Source organism: Pipistrellus kuhlii, unplaced genomic scaffold (assembly GCF_014108245.1).
Source record: "Pipistrellus kuhlii isolate mPipKuh1 unplaced genomic scaffold, mPipKuh1.p scaffold_m20_p_1, whole genome shotgun sequence".
NCBI lineage: Eukaryota > Metazoa > Chordata > Mammalia > Chiroptera > Vespertilionidae > Pipistrellus > Pipistrellus kuhlii.
In genome coordinates, this window is record NW_023425404.1 from 156,192,722 (window position 1) to 156,215,302 (window position 22,581).

Here is a 22,581-nt window from a genome sequence, read left to right on the forward strand (position 1 = left end):
CATTTATATTTATGGCATGAGTTATTCTTTCTGTAGAGAATACATATTTTTCTTCTAGATCTTAGATACTTTTAATAACTTCAAGTAGGAGATGTTCTATTTTTGCCTGTGAGGTAAGAAATGAAAATTAGTAACAAAAAGCAAATAATAAAAATAAACAGTAACAGAAGGTAAACAAAAAAGGGGGCTAAAATTCATATATAACTGTAATTAGAAATCGTTCATCCCTTCCTTCAACTAAGCTTTTTATTACAGAAAATGCTACTCCTTTGCAGCACTTTGCACAATTACAGTGATTAATCATTCATAGCTAATTAGTTTAATGGCTGTCTTTCTTAATAGATTATAAGCTTAAAAGAACAGGGCAATATCTGACTTAGTCACCATAATATGCCCTATGCTTAGTGACCAAGAAATCAGTCCAGCTGTAAGAATACAGCAATACATGTCAGCAGCTAGAGGAAAAACCAGTTAGTCTAAACAAAATGATAGGCTCTAGATGTTTTACTGGAAAACACTGTGACCTCTTTTAATGAATGCCGTCAGCAACCACTTCCCTTCCCTTCCCAGTGTCCTGACATCTCCTCTTCCATTACTGATGGTGATGAGGCACCCTTCACCCCTGTGAACTGATTCTTGGAAAAAAGGGAAACTTAAGTAATACTTCTACATATCGGGTCTAGTATTAATTAATGTCGTTTTAAAACATTCGTTTAAAATCTTGCTTGGCGTTGACTTGTGTTGACATAACCTTCAAACACGTGGTATCTACAGAACATGTGAAGTGCAATTAACAAGTTTTGCTTGAAAAAGTTTGTGTTTGGTTTGGTTTTTGTTGCAAAACTAGGGCTAAGAAGATGGCGGATGAAGAGCATATTCGGCACTGCATGCTTTACGAGTTCCAATTAGGAAGAAAAGCAAGTGAGGCTGCAAAAAACATCTGTAGTGCTCTTGGTCAAGATGCAGTTAGCGCCAGAAAATGCCAGAGTTGGTTTGAGAAATTTCGCGAGGGAAATTTTTCATTAGATGACAAGAGTGGTCGGGGCCCTGTGTCCAATTTTGATCAAGAAGCTCTTCAGGCTCTTTTGGTGCAAAATCCTCAAATTACCCAACAAGAGCTTGCGACAACTTTAAATTGTTCACAAAAAACAATTTCCAATCAATTGCGTGCACTTGGCAAAGTCCAAAAGTTTGGAAAATGGGTTCCTCATGAGTTGACTGACAACAACCGTAATCAAAGAGTCACAATTTGCAGTTCGCTCCTCTCTCGTCAAAACCGTTTGCCGTTTTTAGAGCAAATTGTTACCAGAGATGAAAAATGGGTGCTGTATGTTAATTTGAAAAGGCGGCCTCAATGGTTGGACAAAAATGAGGCTCCGCAGCCCACGCCAAAACCTGACTTGCATGCAAAAAAAGTGATGTTGTGTGTTTGGTGGAATTTTAAAGGAATTCTTCACTATGAACTTTTACCATCTAACCAAACCATTACAAGTGCAGTGTATAGTGCCCAATTGGAAAGGTTAGCCCAAGCTTTAAGAGAAAAAGAACCCGCGCTGATTAATCGGAAGGGCGTAATTTTTCACCACGATAACGCACGACCGCATACTGCAAGAATCACTGCTGAAAAACTGCGCCAGTTGGAATGGGAAGTTTCAACCTGCATATTCTCCTGATATTGCCCCTTCCGATTACCATTTGTTTCGTTCTTTGCAAAACTTTCTTCTTGGAAAAAAATTTAATAATGAAGAATGCCTCAAAAATTCATTGACCGAATTTTTTGCATCAAAATCACAAGAATTTTACAACAGAGGGGTTAAAATGCTTCCTGAGCGTTGGGCACAAGTAGTAGAAAACAACGGGAACTATATTGTTGATTAAATTTTGTTGTATTGTTTAAATAAATTCGATTTAAAAAGTATTAGAAAACGACATTAATTATTACTAGACCTAATAAATATTGTACCTATAATTTTAGAATATTAAGAAATTTGTGTGTGGTAAATACCTCCCTCCTCTCCTTCCTTGCTTCTATACAATATTTTTTTTTCAATAAATGACAATATTTTATTTTAAAACCCTTGTCTGTGGTCTTACTTTCTATAATACTGGTACAGTAGTTGGCATATTGGAGATACTAAATAAACTTTTATTAACTGACTAGATGTATTACAACATACCAAGCCCTGTGCTATACTTCAAAGATACAAAAAGAGAATTTCACAGATAGATAACTGATATGCAATAGGCCCAGTATTGTGTCAACAGCATAGACAATGTGCAAAACTTAGAAGATTTGCGCCACGTGTGGAAAGATGGTGAGAAGTGAGAAAAAAGTTGAGAAATGGGAATTGGCATGCAATGGGGTATGCAATAGCAAAGAGGTGTGGAAGAGACAATGTGTTTAGGAAACAATGTATAGTTCTATGGGGCTTCTGCATAAGGTACCAGAAAGAAAATGATAGAAGGAATGGCTGAAACATAGGTTGGAGCAGACCACAATAGCCTTATGAATGATGCCTTCAACAATTAGGCATACCAATTTTAGGAAAAGGACAGTTTGTGCTGATAGTATAATAAATGCCTCCAAGGTCATGGCGAGAAAGAAAATGAAAGGTAGAGAGAAAGATTTGGGCTTCACTCTACATTTTAAATAATGTTTAATGTTAGCTTCAACAGTGTAATAGTCCCCATTGTTTGATGTGAGAATACATATTTTCCAAGTACAGTGTTTTCAGATCCTATCTGGCTGAATTTCAGAGATGTTGGAAATGGGACAATACTCTTACTATGCAGCTGAGAAAAGGAGACTTGAATATGTTTGTATTTTTCTATTGCTTTCCACTATGCAAACTCAAAGCTATAATTCAGTAAAGTCTAATCAACATAGAAGCATCACAAAACAATATCCTAGTATCTCATCCTAGAATTTCTAACTTAGGATCATGGGATGGGGAGAGCAGAGACAAATGCCTGCCATCCTCCCTGCCACAGTTTGACAATGGTTCATTCCACAGAGGCAGCATTCCACTCCACTTCCAAGGCTAAGAGTCTTAGAAGTGATAGCTCTGCACGACTTCTGCATTTCTAGGTGATTCTATTTGGCTCCTCTCTTTAAAACCCTAGAGTGCTGGTCCCACCTGGCACTGAACTGACCTTACCCACACAACACACACCATGTGGCACTTGAACATCCACTCTTGTATTACTACCTGAAGACACCTCCTATAGGATGGAGACAATGCTCTTGGCTGGCAAAACTGTTTATTTCCCATCTGGAGTCAATTTTCACAAAGCAAAGGCATTCTACTAGCAAAATATCTTGTGGTTTTCCATTGACACAGGGTGCTCCGTGAATAAAAAATACCTGATATACAGAAAGTTGCAACTGAAGGGCAGCTTGAGTGCAAAAGCTGAACACCAATGCAGAAGCAGTGCTCTGAAAAAACAGTGTCCAAAGATGAACCCTGAAGATGCAGACTACCATCTCCAGAAAGAAAAACTAGAAACAAAGATGCCACATATTTCTAGTAATTCCTTTACTCACTTTCAATATGCTCATGTCATTAGATGAGGAATAAAGAACATCTTCATTTGCATAAACCTACAAATACACTGTCACAATTTCAAACATCTAGCTTTTATTAATTTAAGAAGTAAAAAAGTTGTAAAGGTATATGGAATCTCAAAGGTCCCACCTACCTCCTGGTCGTTCATGTTCTCCATCAGTGTGTAGAAGCATGGCAATGGGCATCCCTACATTCTTGGATCTTCCAGCCACAACCACATTTTTCCCAAATGTTTCAATTCCTTAAAACACAGAGTTTGATTTAAATAATCAACAGGAAGCAAATACACATTTGAACAGCCAACTGAAACATTCTTTAAAATTATCTAATTGAATTTGATTATATGGTTTATCTATAATGTGTCCACATTGATTATTTATAAATATTTATTTTATACCCCTTAAATTTGTCACTTCCTTTCTGATTATGTCCTCATGGAAAAAAATCACAAATAGTTTCAATTGCTTCTTAAATATTAAGGTTTACATGAAGAGTTAGAGGTACTGAGACTTAAATATATTAACTGCTAATTACAAAATAGGCAAAGTACAACAATGTCAAGTTTCATTGGCAATAACACTTTGAGCACAACTGGAATAAAATAAGTGAGGAGAGTATTTTCCTCAAAGCTCATGCCCTTAATGTCATAGGAAAGAAGCACTAAACTTAGGGACTTAAAGAGGTATGAAAGATAAATCTTGCAGATTTAAATCTATTTACCACTTTGGGGCATAGTTTCTCATAAGTAAAATGAAGAAGTTAGAATTAAGAATATTGTGTGTTTTTTTTCCCAAATACTAATATTATCAGAGTATAATTCTAGGATTTGCTTTCCTTTGGAAATTTTCTCTTTCATTTGAAAAACAGTAGATTAGAAAGGAGATGCTGTTAGAAATGGAAGTGACAGTGGTGGAGCTCTCACAGGTGTACAGAGATGTTTAGAGCACAATTCAAGAGTCAATGTTTGTAATAAAACCCTAGGTCATTACAGATTATTCAAGTATGTTCAGCACATTCTGTTTTTAAAGGTAAGGAAAAATACAATACATTTTAGAAAATGTATATCAAAATACATTGTTTTTAGATTAAAAGTAGGGAGGTAAACCTACTATTAAAAAATTCACTCCCCACAAGATGCAAGAGTGGTTACCTGTAAACTCAGTTTAGCTTATCCTGGATTTTTCTTTGACTTACAGAACTTTATATCTTTCTACAGACTCAGTGGGATTGAAGTGGTTCCATCAAGGCAACACACAAGTTCTCAGTTTGGTTCTTAGCACCCTCATCCTGTAGACCACAAATTACCAACCTGTTCTTTTGATTATTTCCCAAACAGCACTGGCAGTGGCAGGTATGAGAGAATGCTGATCAAGGCATAGTCTTCCAATATTGATAATATGAAATCCATCTACATCTTTTTCAGGGGCAATTCCATTGCATACTGTTCGCTCATCCACATGATCTGAAAAGTAAATACAATTGGTCTAATTTTACAGTGTTTTTTTTTTTTTCTTTCTAATTTGGAGGTATAGAAAATGAAATGTGAGGACGTACTACCAGATCACTTATAAATCATTATTCTTTTATTTTTCTTAACACCAAAATAGTAATACAAATGCTCTTGACCAATGCCTGCCTTTAATTGCTGTAAGAGAATAGACAAGTACAGGGCCATAGTGGTTGGCCTGGTGGAAGGGAAAAGTCTATAAAATAAAACAATACCAATGAGATCTGGGAACACCCAGATGATAAGTCTTTGCCTCAATAAGCTTGCATATTTAAATTTATGTTTTACTATACTTTCACAAATAGGCTTTCATTAAATATTTCTAGCATTCCAGATTAAAAGGGCTTGGTTAGTGTTAAAAATAGTTATTAGTGGGAAACCAAGATGGCGGCATAAGGTATATACCTGTACGTGCTGCCTCTCACAACCACACCAAACTACAACTAAAAGACAAAATGACTATCCCCCAGAACCACAGGAAAGCTGGCTGAGAAGAAGTTCCACAACTAGAAGGAAATAAAAAAGTGCATTGAGACTGGATAGGACGAGCAGAGGCACAGAAAAGCTGAAGTACAGAGGCACGCAAATTGGACTGGAAACTGGTGTGCCGTTTTTTTCAATCAGAAAGGAGATACAAGCTCCCTACTGCTCTGAACTCCAGTTTCTGGCGAGACTCTGGGGACCCAGACTCCTACAGGGAAAAGCTAAACTGTCTGGCATCAGATGGGAAAGTGAGGGTGGCTTTCTTCAGAGGTGTTCGCAGGAATCATTGTTTACTGCTAGGGCGTGGGATGTGGGGACAGGGACGCGTGGAGATGTAGAAAGAGCTGACTGGCAGCCATCGCTGTGTGCCACACCCAAGTGATTCCCTGAGACCCCACCCTGCCCAATTTACAAACCCACCAGAGCTGTATGTACCATGTTTCCCCGAAAATAAGATATCCTCAGAAAATAAGACCTACTTACAGGTTTCCTTCTGAGTGAAATATAAGGTATCCCCCGAAAATAAGGCCCCCCAGGCTAAACATGAGAGATTTGGTCCACTGATTCTGGAAGAAATGGAGTCACAAGAAATTCACCATGAAATTCAGGAACTGGATTGTTATGATGATGTTCCAGAAGATGATGACATGATTGTCATTGAATAAATGAGTAAATTCTTGATACTGTAGGATTCACCGTTTGTCTGGTTTGTGTTGACAACTACAGTACTACTGTACCGTATACAGGTAATAAATTTCCTTTATTTTCATTTAACAATAAATGTGTACCGTATTCTTCTTCATAAAAAAATAAGACATCCCCTGAAAATAAGACCTACCGCATCTTTGGCAGCAAAAATTAATATAAGACACTGTCTTATTTTCGGGGAAACAGGGTATATTAGAAAGAAGGATGTTTAAAAGAGTCTTTTGATTTTGATAAATTCTTGATCCAAGATGAATACACTAGAAAATAGTTGAGAATATCATCTGAAAAGAAAAAGTGTGAAAAAGAAAAGAAATAACCTCTGTAGCGCAAGAATTCCAGATTTTAAATAGACTTTGAGAAGTAAATCATCTTGTTATATAATACTAGAGGCCTGGTGCAAGAAATTTGTGCTCTCAGGGAGTCCCTCAACCCATTCTGGGACTGGGTTGCATTCTCTGCAACCCAGAGAATGACTGCCTGCATTCTCTCGCAGTTTGGGAGCCCTCAGTGGATGCCTGACTGCTGCGCAGGAGTCTCCCACCACTGCCACTGCACTTGCCAGCTGTGAGCTCAGCTCAGGGCTTCTGGCCAAGCGGTGCTTCCCCTGTGGGAATGCACTGACCACCAGGGGGCAGCTCCTGCATTAAGGTCTGCCCCCTGGTGGTCAGTACACGTCATAGCGACCAGTTGTTCTACCGTTTAGTTTATTTGCATATTAGCCTTTTATTATATAGGATAACCTTTTTGTGAAAGCAACTACTCAGAAAGATGTAACTACATAGATTTGAGAGACTAAAAAAACTCTTGAGATGATTTTAACCTGAGTCTAAGTGGAGAGACATAAGTAGCTACAGATAGATATCTGCCAATCTCACTAATGTGTCAATTATATCTCAGTGATTTACTCAGCTTCCAGTATAAACCATTAACATTTTTTTAAATCACTACTTTCTCAACATTGCCATCATGTGGTTAACTATTCCACATACAGGAGATTCACCTTTCATTTTTGTCCCCTTGCTCATAAATTCTTTGATAAAAATGTTACCTAAGAATTTCTTTTTAACTGGATGAATGGTATTGTGAGGATGACTTTGTTTCTATAATATGTGAATACTCAAATTTTGTCTAGAAAGATTTGAAATAAAATATTCTTTTCAAAATCTAGCCTTTTTCCTTTGAATAAACTTTAAATGGATAAAATGGTTGAATCATAACTTGTGGCTTGAGACACAATCTCAATTTTGATCTAAGCACAATCCAATTATAAAATATTTAAATAGCTATTTTTCATAAGGTAGACATATGCAAATCCACCACCCCAAACAAAGTTACAGCTTTAACAATCATCTACATCTGACCATATAATTCACCTTTATCCCATTTCCTTTTCTGCTCCAACCTGATGTAAAGTTTATCCTGAATCCTATGTGTAGCATTCCCATTTAAAAGTCTTCCTTTTCATATAGTTTCATTGCATTTATTTGTGGGTTTGTTTATGGGATTTTGTTTTGTTTTGTTTTTTCAGAAATTCAGCAAATTTACTATCTATGGCTCCGATAATTTATCTTTCGGGTAAGTAGATATTGATTGTGATTCTGAATTTGATTCTCTCTCCATATTTTTTAATGGTGGTTTTCCTTGCAACCTCAGTTCTTTCATAGGTCAAGAAAAACATTAATTTTTCATTTGCTCACTTTTATTCGTTGTTAACCAGAGGATTTATGTTAATCTAGCTAGGACTGGGCTTTGTTTAATTGGGTTGTTTTTATTTTCACTAAATTATTGACTTTTGAGAGCTCTTTATATATTCTGTATGTGCATGTTATCAAGGTATGCTTTGGAAGTAAACTCCTCCAGTCTGTTTCTTATCTTTTAATTTTTTTAACAGTATCTTTTGAAGAGCATAGCTTTCTATTTCAATGAAGGTCTAATTTATCAAGTTCTCCTTTCATATCCACATAAAATCCAATTGTTCCAGCACCATATGTTGAAAGCATATTATTTATCTTTCTACTTTTGTCAAAAATCAGTTGTGGAGACAGAGTGGGAGGTTGGCAGTTAGGGGGATCAGGCCAGCAGGGGAGAGAAGTTAGGAGGATCAGCCAGCAGAGGAGAAGAGTTAGGGGAATCAGTCCAGTAGAGGAGAGCAGTTAGGGGCATCAGGCAGGCAGGCAGAGTGGTTAGGGATGATCAGGCTGGCAGGCAGGTGAGCTGTTAGGAGCCAGTGGTCTCAGATTGCAAGAGGGATTTCTGACCACTTATTTAGGCCTAATCCCTGCCTAAGAGGGTATAGCTAGGCTGAGGAACATTCTAACCCTAACCCTAACCCTCCCCCATGCATGAATGTCATGCACCTGGTCCCTAGTAAGTTAATACATGTAAAGTGACTGAGACTTAATTGCTTAATGTAATAAATGTTAGCCACTACTATTTTGTATATTACCGTATTTTCCGGCGTATAAGATGACCCCCTAATTTTACAGTTAAAACATAGGTTTAGGCCTATATTCGCTGTATAAGACTACCCCCCACTTCCAAGGCAACACCAGTTCTTTTTTTAATAGACCGCCTCTCTGACTCTGGCCAATGTGAGCAGGCTTTTTCCTAGAACACAGTGTAATTTCGGGTACAGAACATGTATAATTTGCATGCATAAAAAAATCTGCTTGGATTGGCTGAGTTAAAGAGGCATTCTATTAAAAAAAATGGTGTTGCCTCGGAAGTGGGGGGTAGTCTTATACAGCGAATATAGGCCTAAATTTATGTTTTAACTGTAAAATTAGGGGGTCGTCTTATACGCCGGAAAATATGGTACTGCTAATTGAAAATTGCTCTTTCTGAGAGCATCAAGATGTTAGTTACCAGCATGTTCCCTTTGGCTCCATGCTTCTCATCCTCCAAATAAACAGGACTCAACAATTTACTAGTATTTCTATACAGATAGATCACCAGTGACATCTAGTGGTATTGCTGACAAATTCACCAAATTAGTTATATTGCCCACAAAGGGGTAAAATTTCTACAGATATAAATTTAATTTTTAGGACAGACTAAATTGAATGTTTTTATTTGGAAATTTATATAACTACTAAAGGTCCAGTGCACAAATCTGGGAGGATGGAGGGCATAGTTGGGGGGGGGACCCTCAGCCCGGCCTGCACCCTCCCTCTCACAGTCCAAGACCTGTTGGGGTATGTCCATCCAGCTCCTGGCTGAGCAGCACTCCCCCTGTGGGACTGCACTGGCCACCAGGGGGCAGCTCCTGCACTGAGCATCTGCTCCCTGGTGGTCAGTGAGCATCATAGTGACTGGTCATTCCTCTGTTTGGTCAATTTGCATATTAGGGTTTTATTATATAGGATTTCAGTGTAGTACAATGCAAATGGAAGAAATTTCATAAACTGCAAACTATAAATAGATTGCTTGGCAAATACAGTACCCAAAAAAGTTTTTAACTTTTTTTTTTTTTTTTTTTTTTTTTTTGCATGAGCAAAATAATAGGGTTTAAACCCATTGCCAATATTTTGGACAGATTTATGATTCTTGTAAACCCCTGATAATATCTAGACCTCAGTTTCCTATAATATGAAATGAAGGTGTTGTACATGTTGAATTTCTTTCCAGTTCTAAAGTAAGTAATGAATTATTATACTAATTTTAACATGATGAATCCATATTATTACCTATCAGAAGCACTTTCTTTGAGGGTCCACCCCTATCTACCCCCTTACCCTACCCAGTGCACAAACTTTGAAGACTTGATAACTTCCAAGATCCTTTCCAATTTTATTATTTTTTAAAATGCAGCCATGTTGGAATTAGACATATAAATTTTTGGTGTAATTTAATCAGCATGGAAGTTATAACATACTAAGATGTTAGCTTATATTGTTGAAGAAATTAAAATATTAACAACATATAAAGATGTGAGGCGAAGCATCATGCATCTTTATTTTCTCCAAGTCAAAACTTACAGAAGGATGCGAAACTGCACAAAACTAATGTAACCTATACTATATCAGCAGTCCTTCCTTGCTTTGCTCCTTGAAAATGCACAAAGTTTAGAGACACAACTAATTAAATAACACCAGTCCTTCAACAACACAGCTCATATGTCAGTGACCAAGGTATATTAACTGTATTATGTCAGAGCTGCTGGCTCTGGTTCGTAAATCCCTATTTAGATATACCGTGTTTCCCGAAAATAAGACATCCTCCGAAAATAAGACCTAGTGCATGAAAGATAAGACATCTCCTAAAAATAAGACCTAGCGCAACTTTGGGAGAAAAAATTAATATAAGACACTGTCTTATTTTCGGGGAGACAGGGTAGCATCAGGAGCAGTGACCAACATATTACTTCTTTCAAAGTCCATCAATGATAGGCCACTGCACATTTGTATTCAGTGCAAACATAGGCAGCAAAGCATGTTGCCTCCTTGTCTGGAAGTGTAAAGTCACATGACATTTCCCCAAAGTGAATAATCAACAGAGGGAATTAGCCTATGAAGAGGAAAAGTACAGCAGAGTCAAAATGTGATGTTGCTAGAATTGAAAGTGGGTAGAATAGATCTAAAATAGTGACAACCAAGCAAAGACAGACAAAATCTAGGCAATCATGAAGTGAATGTAAGACCTATGACCTAAAAACAAGCTCAAGTTGCTTCAATAAGGTGCTAATTGAATATAAATGATTGTACAAGAAATAGGTGGCTGGAATGTTGACACTGAACCCTTTGAGCAACTTAGCTAGGCAGTGACAGGAATTCAGAAAAGGTGGACTTATCCCATCAATGAGGAAAGTTATGACAAAAAGAATGATAACGTCCCACAGAAAGTGACACTGGCATAAAACCTCACTTTGAAGACACTCAGAAAAATGAAAGCTGATCCAAACTTAAAAAGAAATATGAAAGTTCAAGTCACCAAGACTTAGAAAAGATGCTTGTTCCATATTGTAAGTCATACGATGAGAAGACAATAAGTTCTGTTCAAACTCTTGACAAGTTTTTTGTAAAGAAATAAAATACTTTCTTCTCAATGTTTTAAACTACAGTTTATTAAATAAATATTAGTTTTACTATTTTTCATTTTCCTATACATTTACAAACCACAGTGAGTAAATTTATAATGGTTTGAGAAAACACTTTAAGAGTCATGGAACAATTGTCATTTTTGCTCTTGATTAAGATCATTTTGCCTTGTTTCAGCTTACACAGTCATTTTACAGTCTTGAAATACTGTGCAAAGCAGGGAATGCATGTATTGTCAATCTTTAAGTTGTTCTTTCACATTTTCAGTCATTGTAAGCATAAGTCACTCAGAAATTGCCACTATTACACGATAGTGTAATAGCCTGATCCCTTCTGAACAAATTATATAAATTACTTGCAGTGTCATGGCATAATGTTGAAAGATGCCCTTTATCCTAACCAAAGTAGACATATAGAAAAGCATTAAATACCTGGCAGTGGCAACTGAACTAATATGCCACTGACTCTTGGGTCCATGTTCAATTGATCGGTTATATCCAAAATCTCTTCTTGAGAAACATCCTTAGGCTTTAGAATAACCTCACTGTAGATACCTAGAAGAAAACAAGCACAGACAGTTACCTGATTTACAAAGGTGTGTGCTTTTCATTTGCGGTGTTTTACACAGTGTGTAACTCAAGCATGTCCAACACAAAGGCTAACATGGGCCAAATAAACAAGGGTTAAGTTTATGTGGGCCACAAAAAAACAAAAGCTTCAATTTTCATAGAATCGTAGGTTTATTTTGATAGAAACACACCGAATACAAAGGGCTGAAATAAATGAGTGATCGTTAACATAAAATAATAGAACATTTTAATAAAATTAATATTTCTTCTTGAACATTAATTTACCGGATACTGAGTAACTGCAAAAATTAATGAATGTAAAACAAATAAACCTATTTCTCTTGTTCTCCAAAAGCGAAATATTTCCTGTTGTGCACACCAAATAAATCTGTCAAAGACTAATGAGTGGCAATGGGCTGCTATAATATTCACTGCTAGTATTAGTGGAGAGAAATGGTGTGCCTGCGCATAAGGCACGTGAGGAAAATGAATGCAACATGATTATAGTAATCAGTCTTTAACAAACATTGTAGTTCATTATTAATAATTATGCACAACAGGATATTGTAAACATTAAGCTATGAAATTTGTATTAAAATGTTTCTTACACACCATTATTTTGACTGGGCCACAAAAATATTCATTGTGGTCCACATGCGGGCCGCACGTTTGATGCACTTTGTGTAACTGGTGTTTCTGCTCCGGTCCCACAGGAAGGAAAGGCCCTTCTACAAAAATGGTGTTCTATGCATCATCAGAAGGGACTTCTCAAACAGGGTTCACATGCATTCTTTGGCCCAGCATCCTGTGTGGCAAATTGCCCTTATTTGTGATAAGCTACTAATAATGAACTTGAATACAATAAAAACATCAATAGTACCACCACCACTGACAGGTCAAGTTTGACACAGTGAAAATGACCAGATTTATTATCTCATTAAAGCAAATGTAATAAAAATGGTCCTTTTAAGGGTAAAGTGTTCCTCTCACATCTCACCATAGCATCTGAAATCACATTGAATTGATTCAATAAGAAATTTAAAGACAAGGGGTAAGAAATAAACATAAACATTGGTAACAAAAAAAATCTATCATAATAATAAATGTTATTCAAATAACACTTATTGGACAATGATCATTCATTATTGCACTTTGAAGTAAAACCAGAAACATTCTTTAGTAACAGGCACAACTAAAGCATCCCTACCTACAGCAGAGGCGGCTCGGATCTTCTTCCTGACGTAGGTGTGGCTCGCTGGGTTATCTCCCACTAAAATGATACTGAGGTGAGGTCTTCTGTTCCCGAGGGAAATCCAGGACTCCACACTCTCTTGTATTTCTTTCTGGATTTGTTTGGCCATTTCAGTTCCTGAGATGATAATGGCATCGTGTCTATGGGGAATAAAAGATTAAATGTAGTACTGAAGACGACAGTAAGGGGTATTCAACAAAGTACGTTTAAGATACAAGAATGACTAAAACGTTCGTGGTTCTCCAAGTGAGCATCCAAATTTTGATTTTCCAAGTATATATGACACCCAGTTCTTCAGATTCATATAGTATAATTTTGTGAAATGTTCTAAATCTGCTTTTTAGTTTTAGATCTGCATTATGTCTATAGTATACATTTCTTTATAACTATAATATGGATTTTTTAAATTATCAAACCATATACTCCAGATCTGGACTATAATACTGGCTCTGTTGAAAGCTCTGCTATTTTTTAGAAGCAGATCAGCACAGTCTAAACACTAACACCCATCTTGAAAGTCTTATGTCATGTAGTACTAGTATGTGACCCCACAGTGTTGCGACCCTAAGCTAGTGTGTTCACTGTTAGTGCCCTATACAAGACCCAAAGCTATGAACTCTGTACTGCACAACTCTTTTAACTCTATTCCACAGCCTTAGGACAGCTCCATGACAACAGCTGCCAGTCCTGCCATGCTCATGCTTGTCAGTGATTACTGTGGGAACCAGGTCAGTAAAGATGGCCCAATTGTTCCCCGTACCATGGCATCATTTCTAATGTTGGGAAAAAACAGCTTCACAGAACATTACTTGCTGGCAGTTTACAGAAGTACTTAAAAAGGTAAGAAATGCTATGCTTTGATAGGTAACATAAATCTATCTCTGGAAAGGCACAAAGAAATGCATTATGGGAAGGCTTGCCAGCTCACCATGGTGTCAAACTTAAGAGTGATAAGTCATGTTACTCTTACTGTGTTTATTTCTTAAAGGTACCTGATCTATAATAATAAAAGCATAATGTGCTAATTAGACTGGACATCCTTCCCAACAACCTCTGGATGAAGCCAGAGGTGCAAGGGAAGCCTGATCCTGGGTGCCAGAGGGAAGCCAGTGCAGGCAGCCAAGGGAAGGAAGGCCTACTCGTTTTTTAAAAATATATTTTATTGATTTTTTACAGAGAAGGAGAGAGAGAGAGAGCTAGAAACGTCGATGAGAGAGAAACATCGACCAGCTGCCTCTTGCACACCCCCTACCGGGGATATGCCCACAACCAAGGTACATGCCCTTGACAAGAATTGAACCCGGGACCCTGCAGTCCACAGACCAACGCTCTACCACTGAGCCAAACCAATTTCATGCATCAGACCTCTAGTAAAGTATGATTCCTTCTTCATGCTACCATGATTATTACACAAAATGCCAATGCAGGCCAATGAATATTGTGAAGAGGAAAAGGAGGAACGGGAGGAAACAGAAGAAGAAAAGGAGGAAAGAAAAATCTTATAGTATCTTAATTCTTTCTAATATTTGTACACTTTTTATTTTCTTACAAATGTGGGCACAATGAATATCAGCCAACACACAAGTGCAAACATGCTGCCTCTTCCAAATAAGTCAGCTGCCTTCTTTAATAGGTGATGTAAATACAGGTAGACCAGATCAAGAACACTACATTTCAGTCTGGCCCTAGTAGTCCATGGTGCTCATCCAAGTTATACAATTTTGATGTAAATATTGTTCTGGGAAGAAGTGATTCCAAAATGTGGCCTGTGGGTAGATACATTTAAAGTGCCTGGGAAGCTTGCTGAACTTGCAGATGCCCAGACCCCAAGACCACATCCACAATTCAGTCCCTAGAGGGTGAAGCCTAGGAATCCTCAAGTCTAGCAAGTTCCCACAAGTGTTCTTATGCCTGACTGTGTTTGAAAGCCACTTCTTCAGTTCAACACAAAAGTAAATTTTAATAACAATCATAACCCTGGGTAAATAATTGACTGAGAGAATAAGCTAGTTAGACAATACAGTTAAAACTAGACCTTATAAGTAAACTATACTTTTAATTCTAATTTTGTTGACTTTTCACTAAAATTTTAATAGCTTCAAGACATGGAAGTTCATGGAGAATTCAGTGTGTCACATTTACTTCATTGTCCTAAATTTATAACAGCTTTATTAAAGTACTGGAGGCCTCGTGCACAAATTCCTGCATGGGTGGGGGCCAGCTGGCCTGCCCCGTTAGGGGGTGACCAGGGTGGGCCAGCTAGAAGGTGAGGTCGAAGCAATTGGCCAGCCAGCCGTCCCCTAGTTGAACTCCCAGTTGAGGGGACAATTTGCATATTAGCCTTTTAATATATAGGATAATTGACATACAATAAGCTGCACACATTTTTTTTATCTTAATAAATCTTTATTGTTCAGATTATTACAATTGTTTCTCCTTCCCCTCCCCCCCCATAGCTCCCCTCCACCTGGTCCCCACCCCAACCTTTGTCCTTACCTCCTTAAACCCCCCCCACCCCCGCTGTCCTCATCCATAGGTGTATGATTTTTGTACAGTCTCTTCCCGTACTCCCACACAGACCCCCTTTCCCCTGAGAATTATCAATCCCCTCCCATTCTATTATATTCACCAGTTTATTCTGTTCCTCGAATTTTTAATTCACTTTTACAGTGTACAACTTGATGTTTTAATATACCGTATTTTTCGGACCATAAGACGCACTTTTTTTCCCCCAGAAGTGGGGGGAAAAAGTCCCTGCGTCTTATGGTCCAAATATAGCCTACACATATACTTTTAAAAAAAAGTTTTTTTACTTGCCCGGCTCTGTGTGGTCTCTGTGTGCTTGCCCGGCTCTAAAATGGTTCTAAATGCTGCTGTTTACTTTACAGGGTTGATTACATGTGTTTATGACTGTGATGTTGGGTTTTAATGCACATAAAATATTTTAGGACACTATTTGTTTCAGAATCTTTTTTTCTTCATTTCCCTTCTCTAAAAACTGGTGTGTCTTATGGTCCGGAGCGTCTTATGGTCCGAAAAATACGGTACATATGCACCTGGGAAACCATCACCACAGCTAAGAAAATGAACATAGCCATCATCCCAAAAAATTCTTCTATAAACGTGAATGAGTCTAGAGGGAAATCTGAAGAGAAATGAACAGCCTTCATGAGAACACTTGGGGGGTTTTTTGTTTTTAAAAAAATATATTTTATTGATTTATTTTTAACAGAGAAGAAGAGAGAGGGATATAGAGTTAGAAACATAAATGAGAGAGAATCATTGATCAGCTACCTCTTGCACCACCCCCTACTGGGGATGTGCCCGCAACCAAGGTACATGCCCTTGACCAGAATCAAACCCGGGCAGGCCAACTCTCTATCCACTGAGCCAAACCGGTTTCAACAAAACTTGGTTTTTAATTATTAAATTCAACTACCTTCTTTATAAGACATTAGTATTTAAATAACATAAACCAGTATCTTTTTCTAAGTCCAAAATGTAGGGTATTTTGTTTTGTTTTTAATGTTAGCTACGCTGCAAAAATTATAAAGCCATTGGCAATAAGACAAAAAGAAAGGTGAGGCTTCTATAAAGAGCTGTAGGCCAATACACAAATTTTTATAAATGCTAAAAGAAATCATAGCAGGAGGAAGAAAAAAAATCTGCCAAATTAATGATTTTAGGATAAACATGAAACAAAAACTTGGGATATCCATTTACTGAAAATTAGTTCACGTAGGATTATCTGAAGCAGGGTTTGTGGAAGTCCCTGTTGCAAATCTGCTTTGAGCAAGACTTAAATTTAAACGGCCTGTGTGGGCCCTAGCTGGTTTGGTTCATAGAGCATCAGCCTGTGGACTGAAGGGTCCCAGGTTGGATTCCAGTCAAGGGCACATGCCTGTGTTGTGAGCTTGATCCCCTTTACGGGATGTGCAGCAGGAGGCAGTCAACCAATGATTCTCTCTCATCATTGATATTTCTATCTCTCTTTCCCTCTCCCTTCCTCTCTGAAATCAATAAAGGTATATTTTTAAAAATAAATAAATAAATAAAAGATAAAAGGTCTGTGTGGAACCTCCCCTTCAAATGCTGGTCCTGCCGGGCTCCATATACTGAGACAGACTTATGTGATATTTACAACCCAAAGAGACAGACTTATTTGATATTTACAAGCACTGAGACAGACTTATGTGATATTTACAACCCAAAGACATTTTTAACTTGTAAACTCCTCGCACAGCAAGTCGAAGTAGGAAAACTCTAATCACCAAGAAAAAAAATTTTTTTTTTTAACTTTTGGGCTACTTAGGGAATTCATTTTAGAAACAGTAAGCTGCAACAAATAGAAGTTAATTTATTTCTTTGACATTAAACATATTTTCTTCCCATTAATAAGATCTAATTTCTCCCAAATAAATGGAGGGAGGGGAGGTACTCTGCAAATCTTAAAGGAAAAATCATTGAGAAAAATGCTAAATTATACTTCGAGATTTTGTAACTTTCAAATTCTGTTAAACATTATCACTTTAAGTTTCACTTATCAAAAAAAAAATCTCCACTAAAGCCATATTTACATATCCATTATTGAAGGTATCTAATTATTCACAAATATTAAAAAAAATTTCATCTTTCATTTAAGGCTCTATATAACTCAGAAAATGACATTAAAAACTTCAAACAGTAAATATTTTTCAGTGGAGAGTTTATCATACTCAAAGACAATTTTCAGTTAAGAATAACACTAAGGTTCAAATTTTAAGTCAATGGGAATGAAGTCAGATTTAGACCACATTCACTCTGAAGACCTATGTAACTAATGTGTCACACTATACATTTAAAAATGATGACTGAGGATGGGGACCAGTGGGGAGGCAGACAGTGGCGACCTCTGGAAGATGGAATCTCTTCTCTCTGCTGGCCCTAGAAGAGAAAAGAGACACCAATAAGCATCAACACACTGTCCGAATTCCTCCCCACCAGAGACCCTCCAGTCCACAGGTGTTTCTCAACCTTACAGCCATCCTCACGTTTACAGCTGGTATTCAGTGCCAACAGGAGGATATCAAAGACACCACCCTATCCTAACTTTTAGTGCTGCCTTCAAAAAATAAAAACTATCAAAAGTATTGTTTAGTTATGCACAGTTAAAATCTGCATCAAATGAGGCTGAAGGCAGCTGGGTCGAAATAACAGTTCTTATCTTTATTACGAAAAGCTTTTTAAAATTATTACACTTGATTATCCTATCCTATGTTCTAAAAAGCTAATATGCAAATTGACCAAATGGTAGAATGTCCGGTCTCTATGATGTGCACTGATCACCAGGGGGCAGGCACTCAATGCAGGAACTTCCCCTTGGTGGTCAGTGTGCTCCCACAGTGGGAGTGCTGCTCATGGCTGGTGAGGGCAGCGGCAATGGCGTGGCAGGAGCCTCTCCTTCTTCAAAAGCATTGCCAAGGATGCCCCACAGAAAGCTTGAGGGAGCGGGTCTAAGCCATCAGTCGAACTTCCCCCTCATCCCCTCAAGGGGTCCCAGACCTTGAGAGGGCACAGGCCAGGCTGAGGGACAACACCCTCCCCAGTGCGCAAATCTTGTGCACAGGGCCTCTAGTTTTCAGTTATAAAGAGGCTATTACATAAAACTTTTAAAAGATCTAAATTATCCATGTGGGGGGAGAGGCACCTGTACAAACCTAGTGGCAACAACCAAACACTTGGGTTGCAACTCTTGTATTCCCATTCAATGAATGCACGTGGGGAGGACAGGGTGAAGGGGTTGATTACATCAAGCTGCCTAAGAGAAATGAATCAACTTGTACAATCTGAAAAAAGTTAACCTCATCCTGGAAAGAAGCCCTCAAACACTAACATTTTTTAAAAATCTAAATCAGTAAATAAAATAACCACAGTCGATAATTCCTTCAATTTTGTAATGCAAATCGAATTCTCCAGAATCTCCTTCTCCTAGGTAATAAAGTGAGTCATTCCAAACAGCTGTCAAATTCTTCCAGCCACTACAAGAGCTTACACAACCAGAACTCTGAATCGGTTATTTTCTCTCATCTTCTTGTGCCAGACCTTATCATGAAAAACTGCCTTCCCAAGTACACCCTACAGGAAATCACTTTTATTTCAGCTACTCAAGACTTACATCCAAATGCATGCAATGGGGGGTTTTAAATTAAATAAGCAGCAGCTATATTTCCACGTGACTGGTCATCACTTTCTCCCAGGAATTACGCTGCACAATGGAGACGCAACAAGACTCACAAGGCACCATCTCTGGCCAGGGAAAGCGGCAGGGAAAGCGGAGCATTCATTCCTGGAAGCCCTGGATCCTAAGTCTGGAAACAGACTCTATTCTGCTCTCACTCGCTTGGGGACAAGAGGATACAATGTAACTCCTTCGATTTGCGTTTGTAAAGGACGGGAGGGTCGTGTTAAAACCGTGCTGTTCTGTATTTCCAAACCAGCCAGCAACAAGGTCCACCTAGATGCAGCGAATACAAGACTCGTCGCTTCAAAGGCGGTTTGGAAAGTGCCATCCAGAAAAGAAGACTGAGAAATCAAGATTAACGTCTGACTTTGAAAATCATTAAGGATGTTAGGGCTGGAAACGACCTAACTCCGTAGGACCAACGAAGGAATTCAGAAATGCAAACGCTCATAACCACCCACGTGGGACTGCGCCCGCTCCTTTGTTTACCAAGGACAATACCCCAAACAAACAAACAAACAAACAAAAGGAAAGGTTTGGAAGGAGCAGACCACGCGTTCTCAGGGCAACTTTCCCCAGGGACTCAAATGTCCGCACCCATCACCCCACGGCGCCAGCGGCGAAGAGGGGACAGTCTGGTGCCGAAGCCCAGAGCCAAGCACGTCCGAGTGGCCCGGCTCCGCGCCCAGCGGACAGGCCTCGTGGTCCCGGAGGCCAAGTTCGGCGCCGGGAAGGCCTCGCCCCGCAGCCCCGAGACCGGAGCCCGGAGCGCGGAGCTCCGCCCGCCACGAGCGCCCGCACCGCGCCTTCCCCCCCATCCCACCACACCCCCACCCCCCGGAGCGCGCAGACCCGGGGACACCCGGCGTCCGGCGGAGCTCGTACCTCGCGCCGCTGCTCCGAAAGGCCCGGAACGCGGGCCCGGCCGCCCCCGGCGCCCCCATTCGGCCCAGGCGACCGCGGAGCAGCGAGAAGACGCGGGCGGACAGAGCCATGACCGCGAACACCCGGCTTCCGGGCGGCATTCACCCCCCGCCGCTCCGGCCCCGCAGCTGCTGGACCGGGTCCGCCCCCTCCGGGCCCGACGGGGGAGCAGCTCCCACCGCCGCCGGGTTCCGGGGGGCGGGGCCGGGGGCCGGGGCGGGGCTGAGGGGTGGCCCCAGCGTCGGGGGTCAGGGTCAAGGGCCTGGGTCGGGCCCCAAGGCTCGATCGAGCTGGACGTGGTCTGGGGGGTTGCAGAACCCTGGAGGTGGGTGGCCGTGTGGTTTGGCGACTTGGCTTCTCTCCTACTCTGCCAGCCGCAGACCTTCCGCGGGGAGGACACAGGGAAGGCGGCTACACTGACCCGTTCCCGCAGGGCTCCCTTCTCCCCAGCTAGGCCTCCCACCCCCGCCCCGGGGAGGCCGCCAGGAATTTGATTTGAAGCGGGGAGGGTCTCGCTGGTTCTTCTGTTTCTCCCTCCCTTAATGTAAGGTGACCAGGCGTCCCGCTTTTGGCGGGAAAGTCCCGATTTTTAACAGCGTTTTTAAAAAGTCCCGATTTTTGGAAAGAATGCACCGACAAGCTAGGGCAGTGCTTTTCAACCTTTTTTGGGCAAAGGCACACTTGTTTCATGAAAAAAATCACGAGGCACACCACCATTAGAAAATGTTAAAAAATTTAACTCTGTGCCTATATTGACTATATATAAAGTAATTCTCTTGAATAGGAATCAAATAAACACAAAGAAAGTATTTTATAATTACTTTATTATGAAATATTAAGTAAACAAAATAGTGAAAAATTATAAAATTCTTGTCTTGTCTGCACCTATGGCACACCAGGCAACATCTCACTAGTGTGCTGCGGAACAGCGGTTGAAAAACGCTGAGCTAGGGAACAGCGGGAGAACAGGAAGAGAATATATGGTTTTCCGCGGCCATGTGGCTATTTAGCCAGGATATGAGTTTTATATTATTTTTGTTAATTTTATAATGTTAAACTTTAATAATAACTTTAATAATCGTTGAGAACTGATTATCGAGAACTGCTTATCAAAGTTCACATTGCTGATCAGTTGTTAGAATTGTGGAATACGCACTGTCCTTACCAGGAACTAATGCTGCGACTGAAGGCGTTTTTTCCTACGGTAAATAAAGCGTGGACATCAGAAAAATCACAATTAAGTGTGGAGACTTTGAAAGCCATTTTATGTGTGAAATATAATTTAACAAATTCTTGTAAAAAATTTCATGACCTTTTAAACAATGACAGCAATCTACTAAAAAAAATTCACTCAAATGAGAAATATGCCAAAGAATAAAATAATACTATACATAATTTTTTATTTATTATATTTATAAATTGTACGTATGTTGAAATTTAAAAATATATATATTTCAATACTATTTTTGTGTTCTATGAAAATTTTTGTTGCTCCACATAGACCAAATTTTTAATCAAGAACACCACTCCCCACCCCACCCCACCTCCAATGCTGTCTCGCTTTACCAATGTTAAAATCTGGTCACTTGACCTTAGTCCTACATGTGGGCACCTTGGAGGCTGGAGACAGAGAAACAAAAGTGTGAGTGCGTGGAGGGAAGAGGGGCATCTGACTGAACGCGGCCTTGATTTTTAGGGTTTCTGTAGCTCAACCTTATTATCATTTACACTTTAGGTAGAGAGAAAAGCAAACTGAACAATGTCTATGGTTTTCCAGTCTATGGTCAAGTTCACACAGCCTAGGAGCGTGCTCTTGTGTGTGGTGAGTTTGCACTGAGAAAGCAAAATATCAGCTCCCTTTGGAAAATCAAGACTGGCCATTTATTACACTGGAGTATGTTAAAAGATGAATTAGGGGGGAAAAGATAAACTGAGCCAATTTGTTAAAAATTTTAAGTGTTTAGATGAGCAAAAGTTGATTTGAATCAAGCAACATCCAATCTAGCAGATAAAAAGGAGCTGTAAAAAGTATAAGTGTTTTATATAGAAGGGAGGGGGAACAAGGAAATTATACAGGCAAAAAGCAGGTACTGGTTTGGCTCAGTGGATAGAGCACAGGTCTGCAGTCTGAAAGGTCCCAGGTTTGATTCTGGTCAGGGACATGTGCATTGGTTGTGGGCACATCCCTGGTTGGTAGGAATGTGCAGGAGGCAGCTGGTCAATGTTTCTAGCTCTCTATCCCTCTCCTTTCCTTTCTGTAAAAAAATCAATAAAAAATATATATTTTTTTTTAAAGAAGAAGAAGAAGAAGCAGGT

The 22,581-nt window shown here is 39.3% G+C and overlaps 1 protein-coding gene across 6 annotated transcripts in view; it reads right to left on the reverse strand.

Annotated features, from left to right (window-relative positions):
- Positions 1-20,481, reverse strand: part of MTHFD2L (methylenetetrahydrofolate dehydrogenase (NADP+ dependent) 2 like) — an 81,589-nt gene extending 61,108 nt beyond the window's left edge. For 2 of the 6 annotated variants that reach the window (XM_036413829.2, XM_036413811.2), the window contains exons 1-5: positions 20,227-20,475; positions 13,077-13,261; positions 11,732-11,854; positions 4,876-5,028; positions 3,700-3,807 (exon numbers count right to left, since the gene is read on the reverse strand). In XM_036413829.2, coding sequence (XP_036269722.1) covers positions 3,700-3,807; positions 4,876-5,028; positions 11,732-11,854; positions 13,077-13,261; positions 20,227-20,366 — 709 coding nt within the window. In that variant the 5' untranslated portion in view covers positions 20,367-20,475. Of the gene's footprint in view, positions 1-3,699; positions 3,808-4,875; positions 5,029-11,731; positions 11,855-13,076; positions 13,262-17,457; positions 18,045-20,226 lie in introns of those variants that run through there. The other 4 variants (XM_036413848.2, XM_036413839.2, XM_036413820.2 and 1 more) reach the window with 4 other exon arrangements.
- Between the last annotated feature and the right edge of the window lie 2,100 nt (positions 20,482-22,581).